The sequence below is a fragment of the Netta rufina genome (genome assembly GCF_964035555.1).
Source record: "Netta rufina genome assembly, chromosome: Z".
NCBI classification, from domain to species: domain Eukaryota; kingdom Metazoa; phylum Chordata; class Aves; order Anseriformes; family Anatidae; genus Netta; species Netta rufina.
In genome coordinates this window covers 78794768-78817262 of record NC_140126.1, presented here as the reverse complement: position 1 = coordinate 78817262, position 22495 = coordinate 78794768, and the positions used below count along the sequence as shown (strand labels likewise).

General features: G+C 46.4%; 2 protein-coding genes across 2 annotated transcripts; both read right to left on the bottom strand.

Annotated features, from left to right (window-relative positions):
* Positions 1-1870: 1870 nt before the first annotated feature.
* On the bottom strand, positions 1871-22473 carry POLR1E (RNA polymerase I subunit E). Its single transcript, XM_084305474.1, has 12 exons — positions 22341-22473; positions 22121-22224; positions 21954-22030; positions 15306-15391; positions 14510-14565; positions 13975-14119; positions 12628-12735; positions 9385-9481; positions 8444-8577; positions 7180-7261; positions 5464-5595; positions 1871-2205 (listed from the first exon to the last, which is right to left on the bottom strand). Exons 1-12 carry the CDS (start codon positions 22399-22401, stop codon positions 2046-2048), a joined length of 1242 nt encoding a protein of 413 aa, XP_084161600.1. The 5' UTR covers positions 22402-22473; the 3' UTR covers positions 1871-2045.
* LOC311221242 (zinc finger protein 280D-like) lies at positions 17992-19148 on the bottom strand (the record flags this gene model as incomplete). Its single annotated transcript, XM_084305108.1, is given in 4 exon segments — positions 17992-18271; positions 18274-18488; positions 18490-19002; positions 19090-19148. Coding segments are annotated over 4 exon segments (1023 nt in total). The 3' UTR covers positions 17992-18035.
* Positions 22474-22495: the final 22 nt, after the last annotated feature.

Here is a 22495-nt window from a genome sequence, read left to right as displayed (position 1 = left end):
CAGACATTACTATTTTCTCCTTTTTGGGGGGAGAATTCAGCATGCATTCATTAAACATAAGATGTTTTTTTGTTCTTTTGTTAAGCTGATAGGCTATAGAGAACAATGTAAGCAGTGTGGGGTGCTGCTGTTCTTGTGCAACCCTAATTCAATAGCTCATTGTCACAAGCAGAGTAGCAGCCCCCAAATGACCCACGCAGCAGCTAGCTGAGGGCACAGTTCCCATCTTCCCAAGAAATCACAGGCCTATGGGAACCTTCCTTCACCACTTCCCAGTCTGTTTTCCGTGCTGACTTTCAACAGGAATGCTTCACCACAGGTGAGGAGACAAGCTCAGAGGACTATGATGGCTGCTGGGCCAAGTGTGGTGTGCCTACAGCACGGGCTCACAGCATTTCTCCTACAGCACTCCAAGGAGGGCCACAGCTTTCTTGCCTGCCAGTTCTGCCTGCTCTGGCACAGGTCAGTCACCCAGCCAGCCACTGCCATGCTGTGCAGTCTCCCACAGGTAACCTACACAGTAGTTCTGGAGAGAAGAGCACAAGCTTTCTCCCAACCTCTCTGGTCGCTCCCGTGCACTCTCTAATGTCGAGGGTATACTCTCAAATAAGGCGACCCTTGACATTGAGCAGATAGAAAACACCTCTTCCTTCCTACTAGAGCATCTTTCTCCATAGTTACTGGGTTCCTCTCCTATTCGTCTTCCATTTTTCCAGTACTCCATTCATCCTCCCGTTTTCTGACAGGATTCAATCCTATTAACACACACTTCCCTGTCCATGATGCATAGAGAGATGAGTGCTTGACTGGGGTCATTAAGTCCCTTTAGGTTACCTATACTTTGTGTGATTCTCATCTGACAGAGCCCCTTTGGCAGGACTGTCCTGCTCTGGCCCAAAAATAAGATCTCATTGTCCCTTTCCCCAGCAGCCATACTAACCTCATCACTTTCAGTAGTGAAGAACTCTGCTACTGCGGAGAACAACTGCTTTCCAAATTGCAGCGGCTAATAGCGAGACAGATTGTGGATGAGTCATTCTCCTCTTTGGACTAAATCAACACAGTTTCCCAGAACCAGGGATGCTGCTCTGAGACACTATCAGAGCTGGCTCTGCAGACACAACAGTGATGTCAAGAGAAGCTATTAACATCCTCGTCTCTGCTGTGAGTGGCTACAAACTGTGGAAAAGCTCTTGCCTGCTTGGTCAGGCAACCATCTCTTTGTACTTCTCTGCTTACCGTAGCATTCAGAAGCTATCAATTTTCGGTCCAAGAATCCATGGTGTTGTCACAATGAGCCATGTCTGCCCCCCTTCTCATGCCACATATCAACCATCTGAAACTTAGCAGTAATGAGCCAGAACTAGGTAAAGAGTATAAACTAATTATCTCCGAATAGTGCTTCATACCCAGTCCAAGTAAGACCTGCTGGCTCTGATACGCGCAAGACCAGACCCTAATGAGAAATTAAAAAAAAAAAAAAAAAAAAAAAAAAGGAAAAAAAAAGACTTGTTTCAGCTAGGTTAGTGTAAGTGGCAGAAATGCTATGTCTGTTCAGTATTTGTCTGTTCACACTTTGTGAAGACAGAATTACACTGAAACTTCTGGAGAAACACTTGGAGCTGAAATTGTGCATATATAAAACTTAGCTTTTTCTCCCCCTCTCTTTCTGTACCCTCTACACTGCATTTGTGTCAAAAACGTAAAACTGGCCATGAGCTGACCATTATGTTGCCAGAAGTAAGCAGTCAGTGGAGCACTTGCAGTTTCAACCAGTATCCCCTTGCTCTGGCACATCCTACATCCTTTTCTCTCATAAAGACAGGAAGAAAGACAAAGGGTTTATTAGAGCTTTTTTTTTTTTTTTTTTTAATAGAAGAGATCAGCAGTTTAACGAACACTGGTTCCAGCCCAACACTGTGACGTCAGTGTAGTAATGCTGGACAAACAAACACAATGGAGAAAAGCATTCCCGTGACTCTGTACGTGCAGGGTGACTGTTCTGAGGGGAACTTTTTCACACCTGCTCAGACCACTCAGATGTTTTAGTTCATCTTCTTGCGCTTCCTTTGGTTCCCTGATGTCTTTAGCGCAGGCAAGGGGAGAGACAGTGTGCCAAGCTTGTGGTTCTGATCATTCTCAAGTCCCGGCAGCCCTTTTGCCTTGGAGATCTTCAACCGCATGGCCTTTGCAATGTCCATTATCCTGGAAAACACCAGAGAAACACTATGTCAGTGGGGCAGACAGATCTTCTGGGACAGACACCATACAAAATACGAGCAGCCATCCACCTCATGGAGGGAAGCCACAAGCAGGATGTCTGCTCTGCGTCTCAGTGCCACCGTGGGGACAGAATCACAGAATGTTAGGAATTGGAAGGGACCTTGAAAGATCATCTATCTAGAAGCTGGAAGTATTTCAAGATTATGAGGCAGAGCTTTGCTGGGGAGGCTGAAATGCTACCAAACTGCACAACAACCTCAGAGAGCATAAGCATGAGAGAGAGCACCCAATGGCCAGCTGACTCGGAAAAAATAATGCAGCTCTCCATTTTTCTGTGAAGAGATGTTACAGCTGCTGCTGCAGGCAGCCCATATTAGATTCCCAATGGACTCATCTTTCATACGTAGCACAATGGAGGGAATCTAATACAGTGAGAGCATCTCCCTTCAATTGCTGAAATTCAGCACCCCTACATGTGAAGGAAGGGTCTTGGCTGAGATCTGTAGTGTGATGGGTTTGGGCAAGAAGTCACAAGCCAGAACATACCTGGAGGTTTGTCAACAAACAAAGTTTGTCTGAGAGGAATCTAGCAAGGAAGTAAGTTATCTGGCCTTTGCTGGTGCCCTGAGAACACACAAGCCCCAGCACCCTCCCAGATGACTTTATGGCTTTGAAATACAAACAGATTCAGATGGGGAGAGATGTCAGGTGTTCTTCAACCAAACCTCCCACTCCAAGCAAGAATCATCCTGTGGCTAAGTGAAGTGTCACAGGGACATGTGCCTCATCTCTGTTTTTCCAACAAGTGATTGCCTCCCCCACATTTTTGTCACTAGCATCCTATAACCTGTGCTCCCAGCTCCAGTACAGTGTTTAAGATCAAAACCTTGGAAAACCTGAAATTAAAAAAACAAAAACAACCAACTAACTTGTTTTAAAACAGATTACAAAAAAAAAATAAAAAAAATGGTAACCAGCACCAGCCAGCCCAGTTAAAATAGGTATTAGTTATCTAAGAGCAAAGAGCAAAATTGCAGAAAAAATCAGAAGTTGCTGCATCAGGTCTGACTATACAGTTTGCAAAACCCAGATGGGGCTAAGGGCTCTGGTAACTTTCAGTTTTCCTAGGATCTTGAGATTATGTCCCTCAACAAGAAGGCCCAGGATACTCTACAATGACTTTCTCTGTTGTAGGGAAGGGCTTTTGACCATTTGCAGCTCCTCTACAGCAGCATCGCCTCTAAAGAATCCTGATAGAAAAGACCAGTACGGTTGAGCTAGGCAGTAAATGTGCTTAAGAGTCACCATGACTCACAGAACAGGATGGGGTGGGACAGAGATGCTGAACAGCTACTAACAGGGCCACCTGACCCATTCCCAGACAGTATTAACAAGCTGCTTGTTGAGCTGATGTCTGCTTGTTGGGCAATTTCCCAGAAAGCTCAGCAGACTGGCTGATTAGTTCTGATCGGTTCCTGATTTATTCTTCAGGGACCAGAGAGATACTACAGTGCAAACTGTAATGAAAGAATTCTCGGAGACAGAGGAGCCGGAGGAGGCTCTGGCTGACACCTGCTGGCATAAGCATGCCTTGCAGCTAACAGCAGATACACCACTTGGCAGGGGAATAATTATGTTTCTACAGAAAATTAAAGTCTAGGGAGCAACTTTCCAAAAAAAATCTAACACAGCAAGCATTGTTTGCCCAGTTGCTTATTCTGCAAGCTTGTTTCTACCCACTCATAACCTCTACCCTTGGCTTGGCACTGGGAGGAGTGGCAGATACAGCAGAGGAACGTGCTGCAATCTAGACTGACTTTGACAAGCTGGAGAAGTGGGCTGACCAGAATCTCATGAAGTTCAACAAGGAAAGTGCAAAGTCCTGCACCTGGGGGGGAACAATCCCAGGCATCAGGACATGCCAGGGATCACCCAGCTGGAAAGCAGCTTTGCAGCGTTTGGAGGCCTAGGAATCCTGGTGGATACCGTGCTGAGCATTAGTTAGGAACGTGCTGTCACTGCAAAAGGCTAACAGTATTCCGAGCTGCATTAGGCAAACTGTTGCTAGCACGTCAAGAGATGTTGTCCTTACCCTCTACTCAGTGCAGGTGAGGCTGCACCTGGAGTACCGTGTCCAGTTCTGTCCCCTCTCCCCAAGGGAGACACGGACATACAAATGTGGTCCAACAAAGGGCCACAAAGATGGTGAAGCGACCAGAGCACTTCTGCGAGGAAAGGCTGAGAGAGCTGGAATGGTTCAGCGTGGGGAAGAGGAAGCTCAGGGGGATCTCATCAATGTCTGTAAACAGCTGAAGGGAGGTTGTAAAGAAAATGGAGCCAGGCTCTTCACAGTAGTGCTCAGTGCCAGGACAAGAGGAAATGGATGCAAACTGGAGTACAAGAAGTTCCCCTTCAACCGTAGGAAGCACTTCTTCACTGTGTGGGTGACAGCACTGAAATATGTTGCTCAGAGAGGCTACGGAGTCTCTCCGGTTGGAAAGATCTTCAAAAGCTGTCTGGACGTGGTCCTGGACAACTGCCTCTAGGTAGCCCTGCTTGAGCAGGAAAATAGGGCCATATGACCTCCAAAGGTCGCTGCCAACCTCATTCAGTCTGTCATTCTGTGGCAAATCCTTATTTCAAATACTATGGCCAACCTCTCCCCAGTTCTCCCAGGAGCATGGGATTACTCCATGTTACCACCAACTTACTATCTGACTGTGAGACAAAAACCTGTTTCAAGTTTTCCTGTTGCAGTCTGCTACAAAGCTGAGCTTGCACTCAGACTGGTACCTAGCAGGGACCAGAACTCTGCAGAAAGAAGGCGTATCAGGGACAGGAAAGTGAAGAGTGATGAGACTTGTCAGGGAAGAAATGGGGCTGGGAAGCATTTGGGTAGCTTTTCTGCTGGAATCTGCCCCAGTTGGCTGTTTGGGTGCTGCCCTCCTCAGTTTCCCTGCCTGCAATGTAGATGAATATCCTCGTAATGCACCTGAGGGTGCATTGCAATAGGCACCATCACAAAGCTTGAGATGTGTAACCACCCTCGTTTACAAGCAGTAGGGCTTGAAAAGAAAGCTTCAACACACTCAGAGTCCAATTATAACAAAAGGTTCTCACAGCAGGTAACACTGTGTAACACTTTGGTGCGAGAGAGGCTCCAGAGCTCTCTTCCCTGGGGGACTGTTTGTATGAGGACCGCGGGCATCTCAGCAGGTATGAACAAACATGATGACTCACTTGCTTTCATGGAGCTTCATGTCATTCTGCAGGATGGTGAGGTCTATTTGGAATTTGTTAATGTGCAGAGCCAACGCGATGACGTATGCTGCGATTTTAGTCTTCATTGATGCAGAGATTAAATTCTGGACACTGAAGGGCAAGAGGGAGAACACATGAAATATGGAGTGTTAGTGAACCCAAAACACAACCCCCATGAGGTACAGAGAGAACTGGAGCCTCTGTTAGCGATGGCAGACTTTTCCTAGACATGAAAAAAGAGCTTTAAGCAAGAAATATCCCTGTTCATGGGGACCTCAGACTTCTTTGTGCTTCTCACTAGCTGCTTATGTTTCTGTTCAAAAGCAAAGGCCTCTGGAGTTGTTTATTGCTTTATGGCCCTGACAAAATCACCCACTAATGACACTTCTGTCTCTCTGGCACTCTGATTCCTTGAAAGAGGAAAGCAAAGAGAAGCTGCTCTGAGGGTATTCAGTATAACTACCAATGGCTACTTAAATAGACAGTCCACACAGAGCAAATTTAGAAGCATTTATTTTGATTGCTCACCAATAGTTTGAGTCCTCATAGACAAATGCTCGCCCATTTGGACCCAGAATCTCTGTTAATTTCAGTCTGACTGCAACAGTGCAGCTGCATGATGGCTGAGCAACAGCAGTTACGCCTCTTCCATGCAGAGCCTGTTGACTCCTCAACTGCAGGAAAGGCACTGTGGCAAGATTTAGAATACTATTCACCCTTGCCAGTATTTTGGTGCTTCCTCTCAACAGGACGACTGAAAACATTTATCCAGATTTATCACTGCTTAGTTATAAAAGGCATCCATCATAAGGTAGCAACCAATGGCCATCTGGTCAAAGGCATCCTCCAACAGCTGCCTGAGCAAGTGTCTCTGATACTGCTGGAAAGGATGAGCTTCCCAGCCCCTAGTCTACTCCTGTCACGAGGTGATGACTTGTCTGACCTCCATGGCAGAGCGAGAACCCATCTTACTGCAACCAGCTTTGCCACTGCTGGCTGGGTAATGCTTGGGCAAAACTTAAGCAGAACTCTTTGTCCTGTAAGCATACATGTGCAATGGCATGAGTTTCTGTACATCAACCCGCACTGGTCTCAGCCCAGGGGTTAAGCAGCACAAATCTGTACGTGGTTTGGTCTGCCTAGGTCTGGAGAATTCAAATAAGTTGGGTCTACTTCATGCAAAAGCATCCCTTTTATGTTATTTAAGCTATGCGAGGGTAAAAGAAGCACCATTATTTACTGCTCTGCCTCTGTCCCAACCCTACTCTGAGGTGGTGGAAGAGCTGGCACAGCTACCTGTCGGCTGCCTTGGTTTACAGTAAAAAATGTATGTGTAGACAGCTACCCATTTCCTCCATGCAGCTGAGTGAGCTGCAACACAAGCATATGTTCTCCTATCCTGCAATCAGGGAGCAAACTCCAGAAACAGACAGGCATGCCATTTGGTCAGGCTAGCTAAATTCACAGGCACAGGCTTTTGCACACATGACTCTGCCTCTCCCAGTCACATTTTAGACTTGCACTGTCCACGGACTGTCAGTCATAAAACAGTGAATACACAGTCCAGGGTGCTACTCAAGAAGCTTCTGCTGTCTTCTATTTTGGTATATTTCCCAATAATGACACTATGGCCCTCCAAGCTTGATTCTGCTATATCTCAACCTCGAGAATATCAAAGCAAACAAAGTTCCTTACCTGCCATTGTTGTAGGTCAGTGAGGTGAAGTTCTTCATGAGTTTCCTGCTAATAATGTGTGGACATTCAGGACCCATCGGATCTAGGATAGAAAGAGCTTTTGCAGTGAAATAAGAGGCACGTACTCTTCCTCATAATGTCCATCAACCATCATAATAGTATGTTCCTGACTACAGCATTCATGACCTCTACCCAGGAATGCAGACAAACTAAAAAGAACCTGCACGCTTGATTTCTGGGTCTAATCAATTTTCAGGTAAGAGAGGGGCTCCTAACAACTTTTGTTGTTTACTGCAAATGGGATGTCCCACCTCAATACGAGACAGATTAAAATAAACATGTACACGTGCAACTACACAAACCTTTCTTTTAATAGATTCCTGTCTCTTTACAGATAGTCCTGTCAGATAGATGATTAAAACTAAAACCACATTAACAAAGTCCTATTAGCACCAAACTAGTCATTTTCAACATCCATTTCAAGCCTCCTCAACTAACTCCTACAGGATGACTCCTTTGTCTCCAGCTATGCAGGAAGATCTCCACAGACAGGCCTACCCTTTCCTCACACATCATTGCCCTACCTAAAAAATGCTACCATTGGAGTTTTCAGGACTGAGAATGAGAATCACATACTAGAGTTCTGTGAAATATACCAAGACCTGAAAATCTCAACCAAAATATTTTGTATGGTGTTTTTGAAAAAAGCAGTTCCTGCCATTTTACTGGGATTCACACAGTGAGCTGTGAAGTAAGGGATAATGAAAACCCTGATACTGAAGAGAACAGAGAGACATATAAAGTATGTATTGTGTACTGTACACCTCTTGCATCTGGAATGTAGAAGCTAGATGAGAGAGCTGACAGTTTCCAACTTCCCTACTCCCAAAGTAAAGCTTGAAAACATAAAACATGTCTGAACTACAGAAACCATAACGTATCAATAAACAAAAACAAATCTCAAATTCCACTCTAAGCAACCTTATCTCCTACAAAGAGGATCTCATGGTGCCACTCTGATGTGTGACTGTTAGAAAGGGACTGAAAAGGATTAGACATCCATCTTCCAGCAGATGCAGACCTAATACCCGACAACAACATGCAGATCCTCAACCTCACCATGACATAGGTTGAACTAGAACTGCTGCAAGTGGCTGCTTATTGAACAGCTAACTCTGGGCAGCAGTACTGTTTTCTATTGTACTCATTGCAAACCAGGTTCCAGCATGTAGCTGAAAAGGTGAAGAGCTGAAAACTGTCTTACGCTTCTTCTTGATGACTTTCAGGAAGCTGAACTTAATAAGGATGTCCAGGAACCACAGGCATCGGGCTTTGTGATCCCTGCTCTTCTCATCAACAGGGAGGAACTTCAGCTCCTCTAAGACAAAGGAGCAATGGCTGAAGAGGAAAGAGAGAGAGAATGAGGACCAAAGAACCAGGGACTATCTTACTTACCCGAACAGGACACAGCAAACCCTTGACTGCAATGCACAGCTGTTTTAGGTTTTTAGGTGACTCACTGGAACAGGTTTCCCAGAACACGGACAACCAGAAGTTCACAAGGCTGCTCTTTGAGTACATTTTCTGTGCCCACAACATTCAGCCAGGCCTTTTCAGTGTGCAGCCACTGTGCAGGCCCCTGTATTGTAGGATCTGCAGGCTCACTATGGGGCACAGACACTTCTACTTAGGCATGGGCAGATGGGAAGCATAGGGAGTTTGTTTGCTTACTTTGTGTGTTGCCCAGTAACAGGACCTAACACACAAAGTGTACTTCTGTGTCAATTTGCCAAGCCACAGCAACTTCCACACCAAGACAGTAATGACTTGCTGGGGACAGTGTCTGGCCACAGGTGTACCATTCTCTGCACAGCTCCATGGTCCTTTTTGTACAAACTTGCCTCCGGTTCCCACTTTGGATTTATCCCCTCTCTTCTTCTGTAATCAGTTCCCAAAAGGGCAGTCACACTGCAGTGCACACCACCTCCTCTCCCGTACAGCTCCCTCCATACTCCACAAAGGCATGGAGCTGCTTGTTTGGGTCAAATGTCTTCCCTCTGGACTGGAAAGATCAGCCAATCAATACCCATATGGGGGAGCTGGTCCCATACTGGGAAGGTGGTAGCAGCTGCCATCCTGCACCTCAGAACTGCAGTTTCTCAAGGCCATCCCTAACTATTAAAAGGCTGCTTGCAGCAGTATTACCTTTTCTCTTCTGTTTTCTTGGTGACTTCTTCTGGAGTGATGTTAATAAAGGCTGCTGCTGGACCCTTCAACGCTTCAAACTCTGCTGGGGATAGAACTGGAAGGATTTTAAAGAAATTCTAAAGTAAAGAACATGAATACCTTCTCTCCTTTCTGGTAAGAGCAGCCCATAATAAGATGTACTCTCTTCACTCTTGCCATAGGAATATGTGGGGAAGGAAAGTGGGGAATGAAATTATAAATAAGCAGGATGTAACAGCAAGACTTGGAAGTTGACCAATAAGTCTCTAAAGGGCTGTGGCTCAACCACAAATCATTTCTCCTACGTTTCTAACCTCATTACTACTCTTAGCTGAAGTACTTCCAGCAGGGAGGGGCATGGCATCCTTCTATTTGTAGGAAGGAGGAAAGATAGCAAACTCGCAGGCCCTAAGTGTCAATGCAGTATGCCCCTGCTCTCTCAGCTTTTTGTTTGATGCCCACAGCCTGGAGAAGGGTCACAGGTCAGCAAGAGAGCACCCGAAGAGCAGCGCAAAGGAAGTGCACCCACCGCAGCCTGTAAGTCAGCTTCATTGGGGGCCCAAACCAAATGTCTCTATGCTAACACAGGTAGCATGTGGAATAAACAAGAGTTAGAGATGTATGCACAGCTGCAGGGCTTTGGCACCGGCATTATGGAGACGTGGTGGGATGCCTCCAATGACTGGAGCGTTAGGAAGGAAGGACAGGTACGGGAGGGGCCATCACCCTCTATGTCAGTGAGCAGCTGGAGTGCCTGGAGCTGGGTCAGCATCACAGAGATGTCAGGGACAGGGAACATTATAACAGGGGTCTGCTACAGACCACCTAATCAGGAAGACCAAGCAGAATGAGGCTCTCTATAGACAGACAGAAACAGACTCACGTTTACAAGCCCTGGTCCTCATGGGGGACTTCAACCACCCTGGTAACTGTTGGAGGGACAGCAGAACAGGGCAGAGGCAATCCAGGAGGTTCCTGGAATGCACTGATGACAACTTCCTTCTCCATGCGGTAGAGGAGCCAATGTGGAGAGGCGCTATGCCAGACCTCATTCTTACCAACAAGAAGGGCTGGTGGGAAACGTGAAGCGCAAGGGCAGCCTTGACCACTGTGACCACGAAATGGTGTGGTTGTGCATTCGGAGGGCAGCAAGTTCGGAGCACAGCAAGCTTGCTATCCTGGACGCTGGGAGAGCAGACTCTGCCCTCTTCTGGGATCTGCCTGGTAGAGTAACGTGGGACAACGCCCTAGAAAGATGTTTGATATTCAAGGATATCCACCTCCTCCAAAGTCAGTAGCGATGAATCCCAACAAAGAGGAAGTTGGGCAGAAACACCAGGAGGCCTGCATGGACGAACAAGTAGCTCCTGGCCAAACTCAAGCAGAAAAAGGAGACCTACAGTGGGTGGAAGCAAGGCCAGTAGCCTGGGAAGGATACAGACACACTGTGCGAGCAGACAGGGATAAGGTGGGAAAAGCCAAAGCCCTGTTAGAATTGAATTTGGCCATGGACATCAAGGGCAACAGGAAAGGCTTCTATAGGTATGTCAGTGATGAAACGAAGACTGTGGAAATCGTGGGCCCTCTCCAGGAGGAAACGAGAAACCTGATTATCTGGTATATGAAGAAAGTTGAGGTACGCAATGACTTTTTTGCCTCAGTCTTCAGTGGCAAGAGCTCCAGCCACACAGTTCAAGTCTCAGAAGGCTAAGTCAGGGACTGGGAGAATGAAGAACTGCCCACTGTAGGAGAAGATCAGGTCTGAGACCAGCTAAGAAACCTGAAGGTGCACAAGTCCACGGGACCTGAGGAGACGCATCTGCGGGTCCTCAGGGAACTGGTGGATGCAGTTGCTAAGGCACTGTCCCTCGTATTTGAGAAGTCGTGGCAATCCGGCGAAGTTCTCACCAACTGGAAGAGGGGAAGCATAACCCCCATTTGTAAAAAGGGAAAAAGGAAGACCCGTGGAACTACAGGCCAGTCAGACTCACCTCTGGACCAAGCAAGATCATGGAGGAGATCCTCCTGGAAACTATTCTAAGGAATACGGAAAATAAGGAGGTGATTGGTGACATCCGACATGGCCTCACTAAGGGCAGAACATGCCTGACAAATCTGGTGGCCTTCTACAACAGGATTAAAGCATTGGTGGGCAGGGGAAGAGCAACTGACATAATCTACCTGGACTTATGCGAAGCATTTGACACTGTCCTGCACAACATCCTTGTCTCTGAATTGGAGAGACACGGATTTGACAGATGGCCCACTCAGCAGGTAAGGAATTGGCTGGATGGTTGCACTCAAAGAGTTGCAGTCTACAGCTCAATGTCCAGGCAGAGATCAGCAATAAGTGGTGTTTGTCAGAGATCAGTATTGGGACCGGCACAATCTAACACCTTTGCTGGTGACATGGACAGAGGGACTGAATGCATCCTCACCAGGTCTGCTGATGACTACAAGCTGTGAGGTGTGGCCAACACGTTGGAGGAAAGGGATTCCATCCAGACGGACCTGGACAGGCCTGAGAGGTGGGCCTGTGCAAACCTCATGAGGTTCAACAAGGCCATGTGCAAGGTCCTGCATCTGAGCTGGGACAATCCCAAGCATAAATACAAGCCGGGCAGAGAATGGATTGAGAGCAGCTCTGCGGAGAAGGACCTGGGGGTGCTGGTGGATGAGAATCTCACCATGAGCCAGCAAAGTGTGCTTGCACCTCTCCTATGAAGACAAGCTGAGGGAGTTGGGATTGTTCAGCCTGGAGAAGAGAAGGCTCCACAGGGAGACCTTTTAACAACTTTCCAATACCTAAAGGGGGCCTACAGGAAGGCTGGGGAGGGACTCTTTCTCAGGGAGAATAACGGCTTTGAACTCAAAGACAGTAGATTTAGGTTAGATATAAGGAAGGACTTCTCTACTCTGAGGGGGGCGACACACTGGAACAGGTTTCCCAGAGAAGTTTAGATGCCCCATCCCTGGAAGTGCTCAAGGCCAGGTTGGATGGGGCCTTGGCCAACCTGGTCTAGGGGAAGGTGTCCCTGCCCATAGCAGGGGAGGTGGAATTAGATGGTCTTTAAGGTCCCTTCCAACCCAAAGCATTCTACAATTCTATGAAGGTTCAGCTCAGTGCTGCCACGTGCCTGACTGCACTCTCTCCCACATGCCAGAGTACTGGCATCAAGCATACAGAAATCAGAAACCACACTCTGCTACTGAAAAAGATACTGTCTTCAAACTTGTAAACATGTTCCGGTTTGTCGGCATCTTCATGACAGGGAGGCAAAAATACGGACATGTTCTGTACATCGTCTTGGGCCACATCTTGGATCAAAGCTTAGGAGAGAAGTAGGAAACAAAATGGCATTTAGACCATGCAGACAAAAACTGAAAGAATATGACCACACCCAAATACTTTATTGAAATTCAAGTCAATTCGGGGGGAGGAGGGGAGGGTTGGGTCAACACAAGTTTAGTTTAAGTGGGAAACAGAAGCTGAAATGGAGTTTTAAAGACTTATCTCACTGGGAACAGTGACAAGGAAAGGTCACTGCTCTTTCTCATTTGGTTTGGTTAGTGCCATGTGTGGGTACAGAAGGCATTCTAGGAGGCTCAGAGAGGCTGAGAGTTTCTAATTTGCCTGTAATGTACTCAGCATGCTGCCTTTTAGCCTGGTGTCATCACTTCTGTAAGAACTTTCTACTCTGCTACTTTAGATTCAGAAATGCTGCTCCGGACTAGGCAAAACTGGCTGCTGCTGCTACACCTCTTGCTTCTAGCATGAGCAGGAGAACATTGTTTTGACACCCTGGGTTCCATCGGACACCATCTGGCCCAGCACAACACACAGAGTACAGTGCATATAACACAAGAACTGAGAGCTTTCATGTCAATGAGAGCTGACCAGTTTTAGTAGTCTCTCTGGCACAGGCTGCACAAGGCGACAGAGATGCAGCCTCACCAGCACCAATAGAAGGGGGTATCAGCTGTCCTTGAAACATGAGCTCAGTGTGATACTTGGGAGAATTTTTCCTACAGTAGTGGCAATAACTAAGACCATGGCAGGTACTTTTTCCTGTCAGCTTCTCCATAGCAGAGGACCAAGTCTATCAGACTGACTCAAGACAGCACTTGGGATAGCACATGATGGTGCTGGGACCCAGAATAAGGCATAGACCATTTTCCACACACACGCCACTGTGAAGCCAGAGTACAGCTCACCTTAATGAACATCAAGCATCTCTTTTCAAGCCAGGTGATTTTACTGCCTTTATGCCTCTAAGTGGACTTCCAGAACACTGACAAAATATGGGCAGAAATGGACACTGATGACACATGGACCTTCCCTTACCCAGGCAACTCCCACACTAAGCCTAGCAGGATCAGAACGAAGCAGTTCCTTTTCTACCAGAATGACCTGTGATTTCCTCAGCACGTGCCAATTTCAGATGTTAAACCAACAGCTTCATTGCTTTCTACAAGAAAAACCCTTTCTTCTTCCTGCCATACTTGGCAACAAACAGACAGAAAAGCGCATCTAATTTTCTTCAGTGACACCTCACACAACATTCTTACCTGTTACTCCTTTTGCATCTATAACATTTGCTGCTGCTTTTGTCACAGCTGTGTTAAGAACATCGTTGCCCACTGCGTTCATTCGTCGAGAATTCAGCGCTCGCTTCTGCTTGCTGGTGCCAAAGGCCTCAATGCACAAATCCACCTGTGCATGAGAAAAACACAAAGGACTACACACTGCTGAACTCAGGACGCTTTGCATCCAAGAGGAAAACCCAGCTAACCACCGTTTATCCTACATTTTTCAAGAAAATTTCAAACATATCACTGGAACAACCCAACCACATAACAAGCACTGCAACAGAGGAGAGGAGGGTAGGAAGTACCTGGAACTGTAATCAAGACTGAAATAATTATCAAAATGCTGCTAACGCTAGGCACTAGTAATGTGCTGTCTCAGACCTTGAGTGCAGAGAAAGAGGGCTGAACCCGCACATTTACACTGCAGTAAACGAAGCATCTCAGTCTCAGACAAGTATCTGTCACTGTCAGCTGGATAACTGTAGCAGAATGTGGTATGGGGTTTCAACCTTACCTTCTCCCTGAAGGATTTATTCTGGTAATCCTTTGTGTCATCAGGTATTACATTATCTATAAAAGAACAAAAATTAGTAGGCTTGGCTTGCAGCAGCTGGGAAAGCACGCGTGTTTGGCACTCCTTAAGCTCTAAGCCATCAGTAAAAGACTAGCCTAAGAATTCTATGGGACTTTGTCAATTAAAGAACACAGTGAATGAGTATGGACCTGGATCAAAGAGGGAAAGGCAGCCCAATTTTTGCTACAAAGTCTATGAGCATGATGCATAGATGGAAGCAAGAGTCATGTCCTGTTGCACAGAAAATATATCCCTGAAGACCATATTCTTCGGCCAGGTTATCCTCCTGGCTTCAGTAATAAAAATGTGTTCTGCTGAAGAAAAGCTGTTTTCTTTTTCAGTGATTCAGTCCCTTGACCTGGCCATTTCCAGGCTTCTCTCAGCAGGGCCTACATAGACAAGGCTGCATTTGTTCTGAGCAGTGATAACTTGGCTCCCAGCTCTGGCAGTCCATCCCTCCCACCCCTACTGCTCCCTGCTTAAGCCCCGTCCTAAATTTCAGCTATGATCTTCCTTCTCCCTCTGTTTATCATGCCATGCTGTGCCTTAGAGGGAGTGTGTAATGTATCCTCCTTCCTCCATGCTGAGGGGATATGGCAGAAACAAGTAAAAAAGGGTAGATGAGGAGAAAACAGAATGCAATGCTGTCAGTAACAAAGCAATCGATAGCTGAATGTATACCTGTTTCTAGGTCACTGTGACTATGGTGCTAGGGCTAAATACAGTATCTTCCTACCTGACAGCAAGGGCTGCATGTTGAATATTTCAGCATTGTAGACTTCCATTTGCCCCGAGTCCTTGTTTAACACACCAACAAAATACCTGGGGAGAACAGGGGCAAATTATTAGCAAGAGACAGCGCAGTGCAAGTGATGTTTTAACATGACATGGGGCAGAGTTACATGCATTACACATCTCCTGCCAGTTCTTTTGCATTGCAAATACCAATTTTCTAAGAAAATTCAGAGTTTCACTCAAAAAAACAAAAAAGTTACCTTGAGGTAATACATTTATAGACATACATGTTTTCTATACATGCACAGAGGTGTATATATATGTATATAAATGACTTGTTGCTCTAGGTAAATGTATACATCTTAAATCAACTGACTTAGCTTCACAATGCACAGATCAATTGTATGTGCCTGAGTGCTAGTTACTACTTTCTCCTGTCTTTTCTAGTATGGTAGGTTTGCAGTATTTCTAGTATTGGTTTCACATTGCTTGTAAAACTTGTGTTCCCTGTGTATGCTCCTCTGCTTACTGCAAGTCACTGTGAGCCTAAGTCCTCATAGCTCAGAACTGAGCAATAAGCAATAAAGTATTCACAAAGACAAAATTTTGTTGCAAGTATTTACTCAAAAAGTAACAATTTACAACAGTCCTGAAACTGAACTGTACATTCCTATGCTGTCCAATCCTTTTTGTAGCAGTTAGCAAGTAGCAGCTGCAAAATGGCAGAATGTATGCCAGCTGGTATTTCCAGTTCAGAGTTTTCCTTCCTTCTGCTTAAAACAATTTTTACATTAAATCATACTTTGGTTTGACTATCAGACCATTCCTATGGGTCTACTACTAAGAATATGTAAAACAATCATAAAAGCCTAACAGCTACAGTACTTTCAGCAGTATGTCCTACTTTATACAATTATGCTCAGTATTTCTGCACAGCCTGTATGTTGGAAACCCCACAAAGTTGTCATAGTATTTCTGCTTTCACTGAAAGTTTATTAAGGTAAGCTTACTGTCTGGCAGGATTACACCTGTACAGAGATTCACAGATTTATGTAATTTTGTTTACGTGCTTTTGCAGACAGGAATGTGACATCAAATTCAGAAGTTTGTTTACCCAATTTATCAATAGACCTACAACCATTGCTAAAAGTATGCTCCACTTCAGCATCAGAACTGAAATCATACTAAATTCCACCGTTTCACTTAAGGATTCTTAAAAATGTTCCTGACTAGCAAATCACTTTATTTGGTATTTAAAAAATAGGATTTATTCCTCCTTTCAAATGTTGGTTTATTAAGAAATACCACAGAGAAGAGACAGGCAGACAAATTGAAATGTGGTACCTTTCATAAACTTAGTTAATTCAGTTGTATATACATGTGCATGCTACCTTCATATGCCAAGTTTCCCTGCTGTGCCTCTTTATCTCTCTCAAAAAGCCCTATGAGCAACTATGAGCACACTTGTCAGGAATGGTCCATGGTGTTCCTACCATTATTTATAATCAACAATAAAATGAACACAATTTCAGCTTGTTTCATTTTCATCTGTCTTGTTTACAGTTGTTTCCATTCTGCTTTTTTCCATTCCACTTTCTTTAGAAGCCTCGTCTGTTCGCCCAGAGGGGTCGTTCAGCTTTCTTTGATGAAGGTGCAACATTACCTTTCTGAAGAGTTTCAATCGCTTCATGCTCTAGCACCTCTGATAGAACCAAAGGCTCCAAATGAATACTGCTTTGTTCACTAATGGCTGAACTAACGGATTCAGGTTCATTTCTTTTTCTCTGGAACTGCTCAAAACTAACATCTTCACCCAATGTTAGTTTTAATTCCTTTGCATTGATTGCTGAAACTGTAGTTTCACCCAAGTTTTGTACTTTAGTCTGGTGAGTCGAGACACCATCATCTGAACTTTGGCAAGTTTTCAACTCACTTTCAGCATGAATATATTTTTGTTCTTTGTCTACTAACTGTGTGTTACTATCTGAATCACAACGTGCTCCTTTCTCATGCAAAGAAATCTTGGAGATGTTATCATGGAGTTCCAAACTGGGAACATTTTTTGTACCTGAGAAGGATGAGTTTTCTTAAATCTTTTCAACTGATGCAACTTTTTTTAGTTTGATTTCTATTGCATTCTTTTGTTTCCTCTGAAGACTTATGCTCTTGTTTGCAAAATAATCCCAAACTAGACTGGGTTCAATTTGCAGCTCCACAATGATAGATTAGTGAGCCAAGGCAGTACAGGACACCTGCTCACTTTCAACTCCCTCGGATACTTGTTCAGCAGTTGGCAAATCTACAGAAACGTCCTCTATAATAACTTGACAAGTGTGAGTGTGGCTTTCACTCACATGTGTGGCCATGCTATCTAAGCCAGAACCATCAGTCAGAAAATCGCAGTTAAGACATGGTACAGTCACACCTCATAGCTCTCCTGAATGCTTCTTGTAGAACCGAAATCTTTTACTTGGACAGGCACTGAGAAAAATCATCATGTGATTCGCACAGGCTTTGCTATAGCTAGTATCATATCTGCATAAATGACAACGGACATATGTAGGAAAGTGGCTTGCAAAACCTTTTATTTCTGAGTAACGCTCAATGCACTTGTGAGCTCCCAAACAATACCTTAGATTGTGCAGCGCTGTATTCATAACTTTTTTTTTGCTGCTGCTTTTGGTCCATGCATTTTGCTTCTTTGATGTAGTTGTCGGTTTTCATTTTGCTTTTATTTGTAGTAAATGCTATGATTTCTAGTGGTTGTATTTTTAGCTTTAGGTGATAGCTGAAATGTGGATGCACTTATACTAACAGAAGGTCCTGACTGAAGAGATCCAACAGATGCTCGAATAGTAACCATTGTTCCAGGAGGCAATCCTAACTGTTTAGGTTTTCTAAATGTTTGGTGATGCTGAGTCTTGTGATCCATTTTTTCTTTGCAAGCCAAAAACTGCAGTCTGCACTAGTGCAACAGTATATTCCTTTTTTCTGATGCCTCATATAATGATGCATGTATGGTGCTCCAATTTTTATTACTTTGAGGCAAAATGGGCACAGCAAACGTTTTGTATTCTCATGAACTGTCCTGAAATGTGTTTCTACATCAGAAAATGTATCTGAGGATCTGTAGCTGTATACCTGGCAAACATACAGCATTTCACCTGGCTTATGATTGTCCTTCATGTTGCAAAAGAACTTGCTCTGTTTCAAAGGATAATCCACGGCTTTTACAAATATTAGATGTTTCGTAAGGTGTGTGTGTACTTTCAGTGTGGCACTGCAGCTGGAATGGGGTGGGAAACTGATGGTAGCAGTGCTGGCTGGTGGTGTGGCTTTCCCAGATTTCACAGCTCTGCTTCTCAGGCTCTAAGTGATGCTTCACAGGGTTCATAAACCTTATGTTATTTTTAAGAACTTTCAGACAGTTGAAGCACTTAAATGTTGTACGAGTCTTCTGCTCCTGTTGTGCCTGCTGGGTATCACCTTCACGTTTCCCATAATAGAAGTTGTTAACTAACATGATCAATTTTCCTTTCTCAGATTCATTGATCTTGCGTGTTGTACTCAAACATTCTGTTTTGGCCACTCGCAGAAAGAAATTATTTACCGTATCTGGACAACAATACTTCACATGATATTTTTTTTTATGTATGCTGGACTGGTGGCCCAGTGTGGTACTGTGGAACTCCCGAGTTCTGTCTCACACCAAACAGTATACCAGATGTTTTATCCATAATGGAATCTTGATTATTACAGGCCGTGTTGTTACAGTACTCACTGGCCTGGATACAGGTTGAGCCACTACAGGAACTGTGATATTTCTTGGTACTGGCTGTGTCATCATTGGATTGGTTACAAGTCTGCTAGCAGGCTGTCTGCTAACAGAGCAGGCCCACAGAGGGATCTGGGGGTTGTGGCTGACAGCAAGTTGAGTATGAGCCAGCTGTGTGCCCTGGCAGCCAGGAGGGCCAATCGTGTCCTGGGGTGCATCAAGCACGGCATCGCTAGTAGGTCAAGGGAGGTGATTGTCCCGCTCTGCACTGGTGCAGCCTCACCTGGAGCACTGTGTGCAGTTCTGGCCACCGCAGTACAAGAAGGACATTAAACTGTTGGAGAGTGTCCAGAGGAGGGAGACGAAGATGGTGAAGGGCCTAGAGGGGAAGACGTATGAGGAGAGGCTGAGGGCACTGGGCCTGTTCAGCCTGGAGAAGAGGAGGCTGAGGGGGGACCTCATCGCAGCCTATAACTTCCTCGCAAGGGGGAGTGGAGAAGCAGGCACTGAGCTATTCTCCTTAGTGACCAGTGACAGGACCCTAGAGAATGGTGTCAAGCTGAGGCAGGAGAGGCTTAGCCTAGACATCACAAAGAAATTTGTCACTGAGAGGGTGGTTGTACACTGGAGCAGGTAAGTAGTCACTACTTCCCCAGGGAAGTAGTCACTGCACCAAGCCTGTCGGAGTTGAAGAAGCAATTGGACTGTGCTCTTAGTCACGTGGTCTGACTTTTTGGGTAGACCTGTGTGGTGCCAGGAGTTGGACTTGATGATCCTTGTGGGTCCCTTCTAACTCAGGATGTTCTATGAATCTGTGATAAGCAGTGCCTTCTGCTCTAGAAAATGGGTGAAACAAGTGCTGGCTGAGGATCTGGCAGCAGTCATTGATTTTTCCCACTCAGAGTAAACCAGACTGTTTGCTCAGCTGTGGTTCCTGCTTTCACACCAACATCTGCAGCTGTGAATTCAGTCTTAGGCTGACAGCTGCTGAGATCTATGAGAATGGATACACTGCAGGAAATTGTCATGAATGCAGGTGAGGCAGATGTGGGAGGAAACAAACTAGGTTATATGGATAAGGTGGAAAAATTAGAAGGGAAATCAAGAAACAATGTAATTAGTTGTTGCCTGCATGTCTGGTGATCCTGAGGCATATGCAAACCTAATGACCTAATGATAATCTCAGTTAGCTTGCCTTGTTAGTTTCCATAGCTCAGGATTTTCAGCGGTACAGGCAGGTACCACTTAAACAGTTAAAACTCTCTCTGAATACTATCAAGTGATGTGAAGTGTTGAGAAGTAGGAGTGCCAAATCTGTATAGAAATACTGCTACATTGGTGCACATGTCACAAAACATATAGAGCATTATCTGTATTCAGTAAACTCCTCTCTCCAAACTCAAGAAGAAAAAGCTCCTTGAAGCCTTGTTTCAGCTATGCCATCTTAAGACTGCTGAACTCGAAGGGCCAGCTCTCTAGTCTAGTTTCAGTTCTCAGACAGAATAGACTAAGCTTAGCATCTTCTGAAGTACTGTCTGCCAGGGATGCAAGTAGTTCATTGTAAAGAAATTATTCAGAAACCATGAGCACTGGAACACTAATGTCTGGAAGCACCTCCTCTTCCTACTGTTTTTTACAACTCTGCTCTTCACTGCTGCACCCTACCCATAATTTAAGGAGTCAGAGTAGTGAGACTCCTGAAGCTAACAGAGCATCCAGTGCAGGACGAGTCGAGCACATTCAAAGAGCAGAGCGCATCGCACCAAGAGCCTGACACACACATCAAGTACATTTCAGACTTCTGTAGGCTAGTAGGGCAGTAATATGCATCAAAGGAAAAAAGAAATACCTTTGGGTATAACGAGGCAGAATTATTTTGTCACTCTGCACATTGAAGAGGATCTTTGTGCAGAGTATAAGAAAGGTCTCATACACAAAATACTTCTTAGGAGGCCAGTGGGATCTGTCTCAAGGCTACAAAGGTCACCTTCCTAACCCAGGACATGTAAAGGCTGGTGAAGGACCTGGGAGTGATGGTTGATAGTCAGCTGAATATGAGCCAGCAGTGTGCTCAGGTGGCCAAGAAGGCCAACGGCATCCTGGCTTGTATCAGGAACAGCGTGACCAGCAGGGCTAGGGAAGTGATCGTCCTCCTGGACTCGGCTCTGGTGAGGCCGCACCTCGAGTACTGTGTTCAGTTTTGGGCCCCTCGCTACAAGAAGGACATGGAGGTGCTCAAGCGAGTCCAGAGAAGGGCGACGAAGCTGGTGAGGGGCCTGGAGAACAAGTCCTACGAGGAGCGGCTGAGGGAGCTGGGCTTGTTCAGCCTGGAGAAGAGGAGGCTCAGGGGCGACCTTATCGCTCTCTATAGGTACCTCAAGGGAGGCTGTAGCGAGGTGGGGGTTGGCCTGTTCTCCCACGTGCCTGGTGACAGGACGAGGGGGAATGGGCTAAAGTTGAGCCAGGGGAGTTTTAGGTTAGATGTTAGGAAGAACTTCTTCACTGAAAGGGTTGTTAGACACTGGAACAGGCTGCCCAGGGAAGTGGTGGAGTCACCATCCCTGGAAGTCTTCAAAAGACGTTTAGATGTAGAGCTTAGGGATATGGTTTAGTGGGGACTGCTAGCGTTAGGTCAGAGGTTGGACTCGATGACCTTGAGGTCTCTTCCAACCTAGAAAGTCCGTGACCCTGTGACTCCACCAATGCTCCCCATAGCCCCGTGCGGTGCAGCCCAGTCAGCTGCCGGAGTTCTCCCCATTCACACTGCGGCCCCAATGGGAAATTCTGGCACGGGTTTCAGGGGAGCGACCAGAGACGCAGCATCCGCGCCATTCCTCCCCTTCCAGCTGCCGCAGCCCCGCCGGGAAGCCGTACCTGCAGAGCGAGCTTCCCCTCACAGCGCCGCTGCCGAAGTTGCTTCCCACGTACGCCAGCCGCTCCGTCTGCGAGACCTGAGGCGCAGAGGCTGCGTTACCCGGGCACGGGGCTGAGCGCCGCGGGGCGGGGCGGGGCGGGGCGGGGCGGGGCGGGGCGGGGCTTACCACGATGCGGCGGCGCCTCCCGCGCGGGCTGGCGGCGGCGCTGCTGCGGTAGAGGCGGAAGCGGAGGGCGGCGGGGCGCCGCAGCTGCCCGTTGGCGAAGGTCACTGCGGGCGGCGGGGAGAGGCCGTCAGGGCGCGGCGGGCGCCCCCCCCCGCCCCCCCCTCCTCATCCCCATCCCCCTCCCCCTCCCCCTCCCCTCCCCTCCCCCCCCGCCCCTCACCCAGCAGCGCGGGCTGCTCCGCCTCGGGGTCGCCGCGGTAGCTCCAGGTGGCGGCCGCCATGCCGCTCGCCGCCCGCCGCCCGCCAACCGCCGCGCGCCTTGCTGCCGAGTAAGGGCGCCGCCGATTGGCCGCTGGGCCAGGCGGAGGTGAGGCG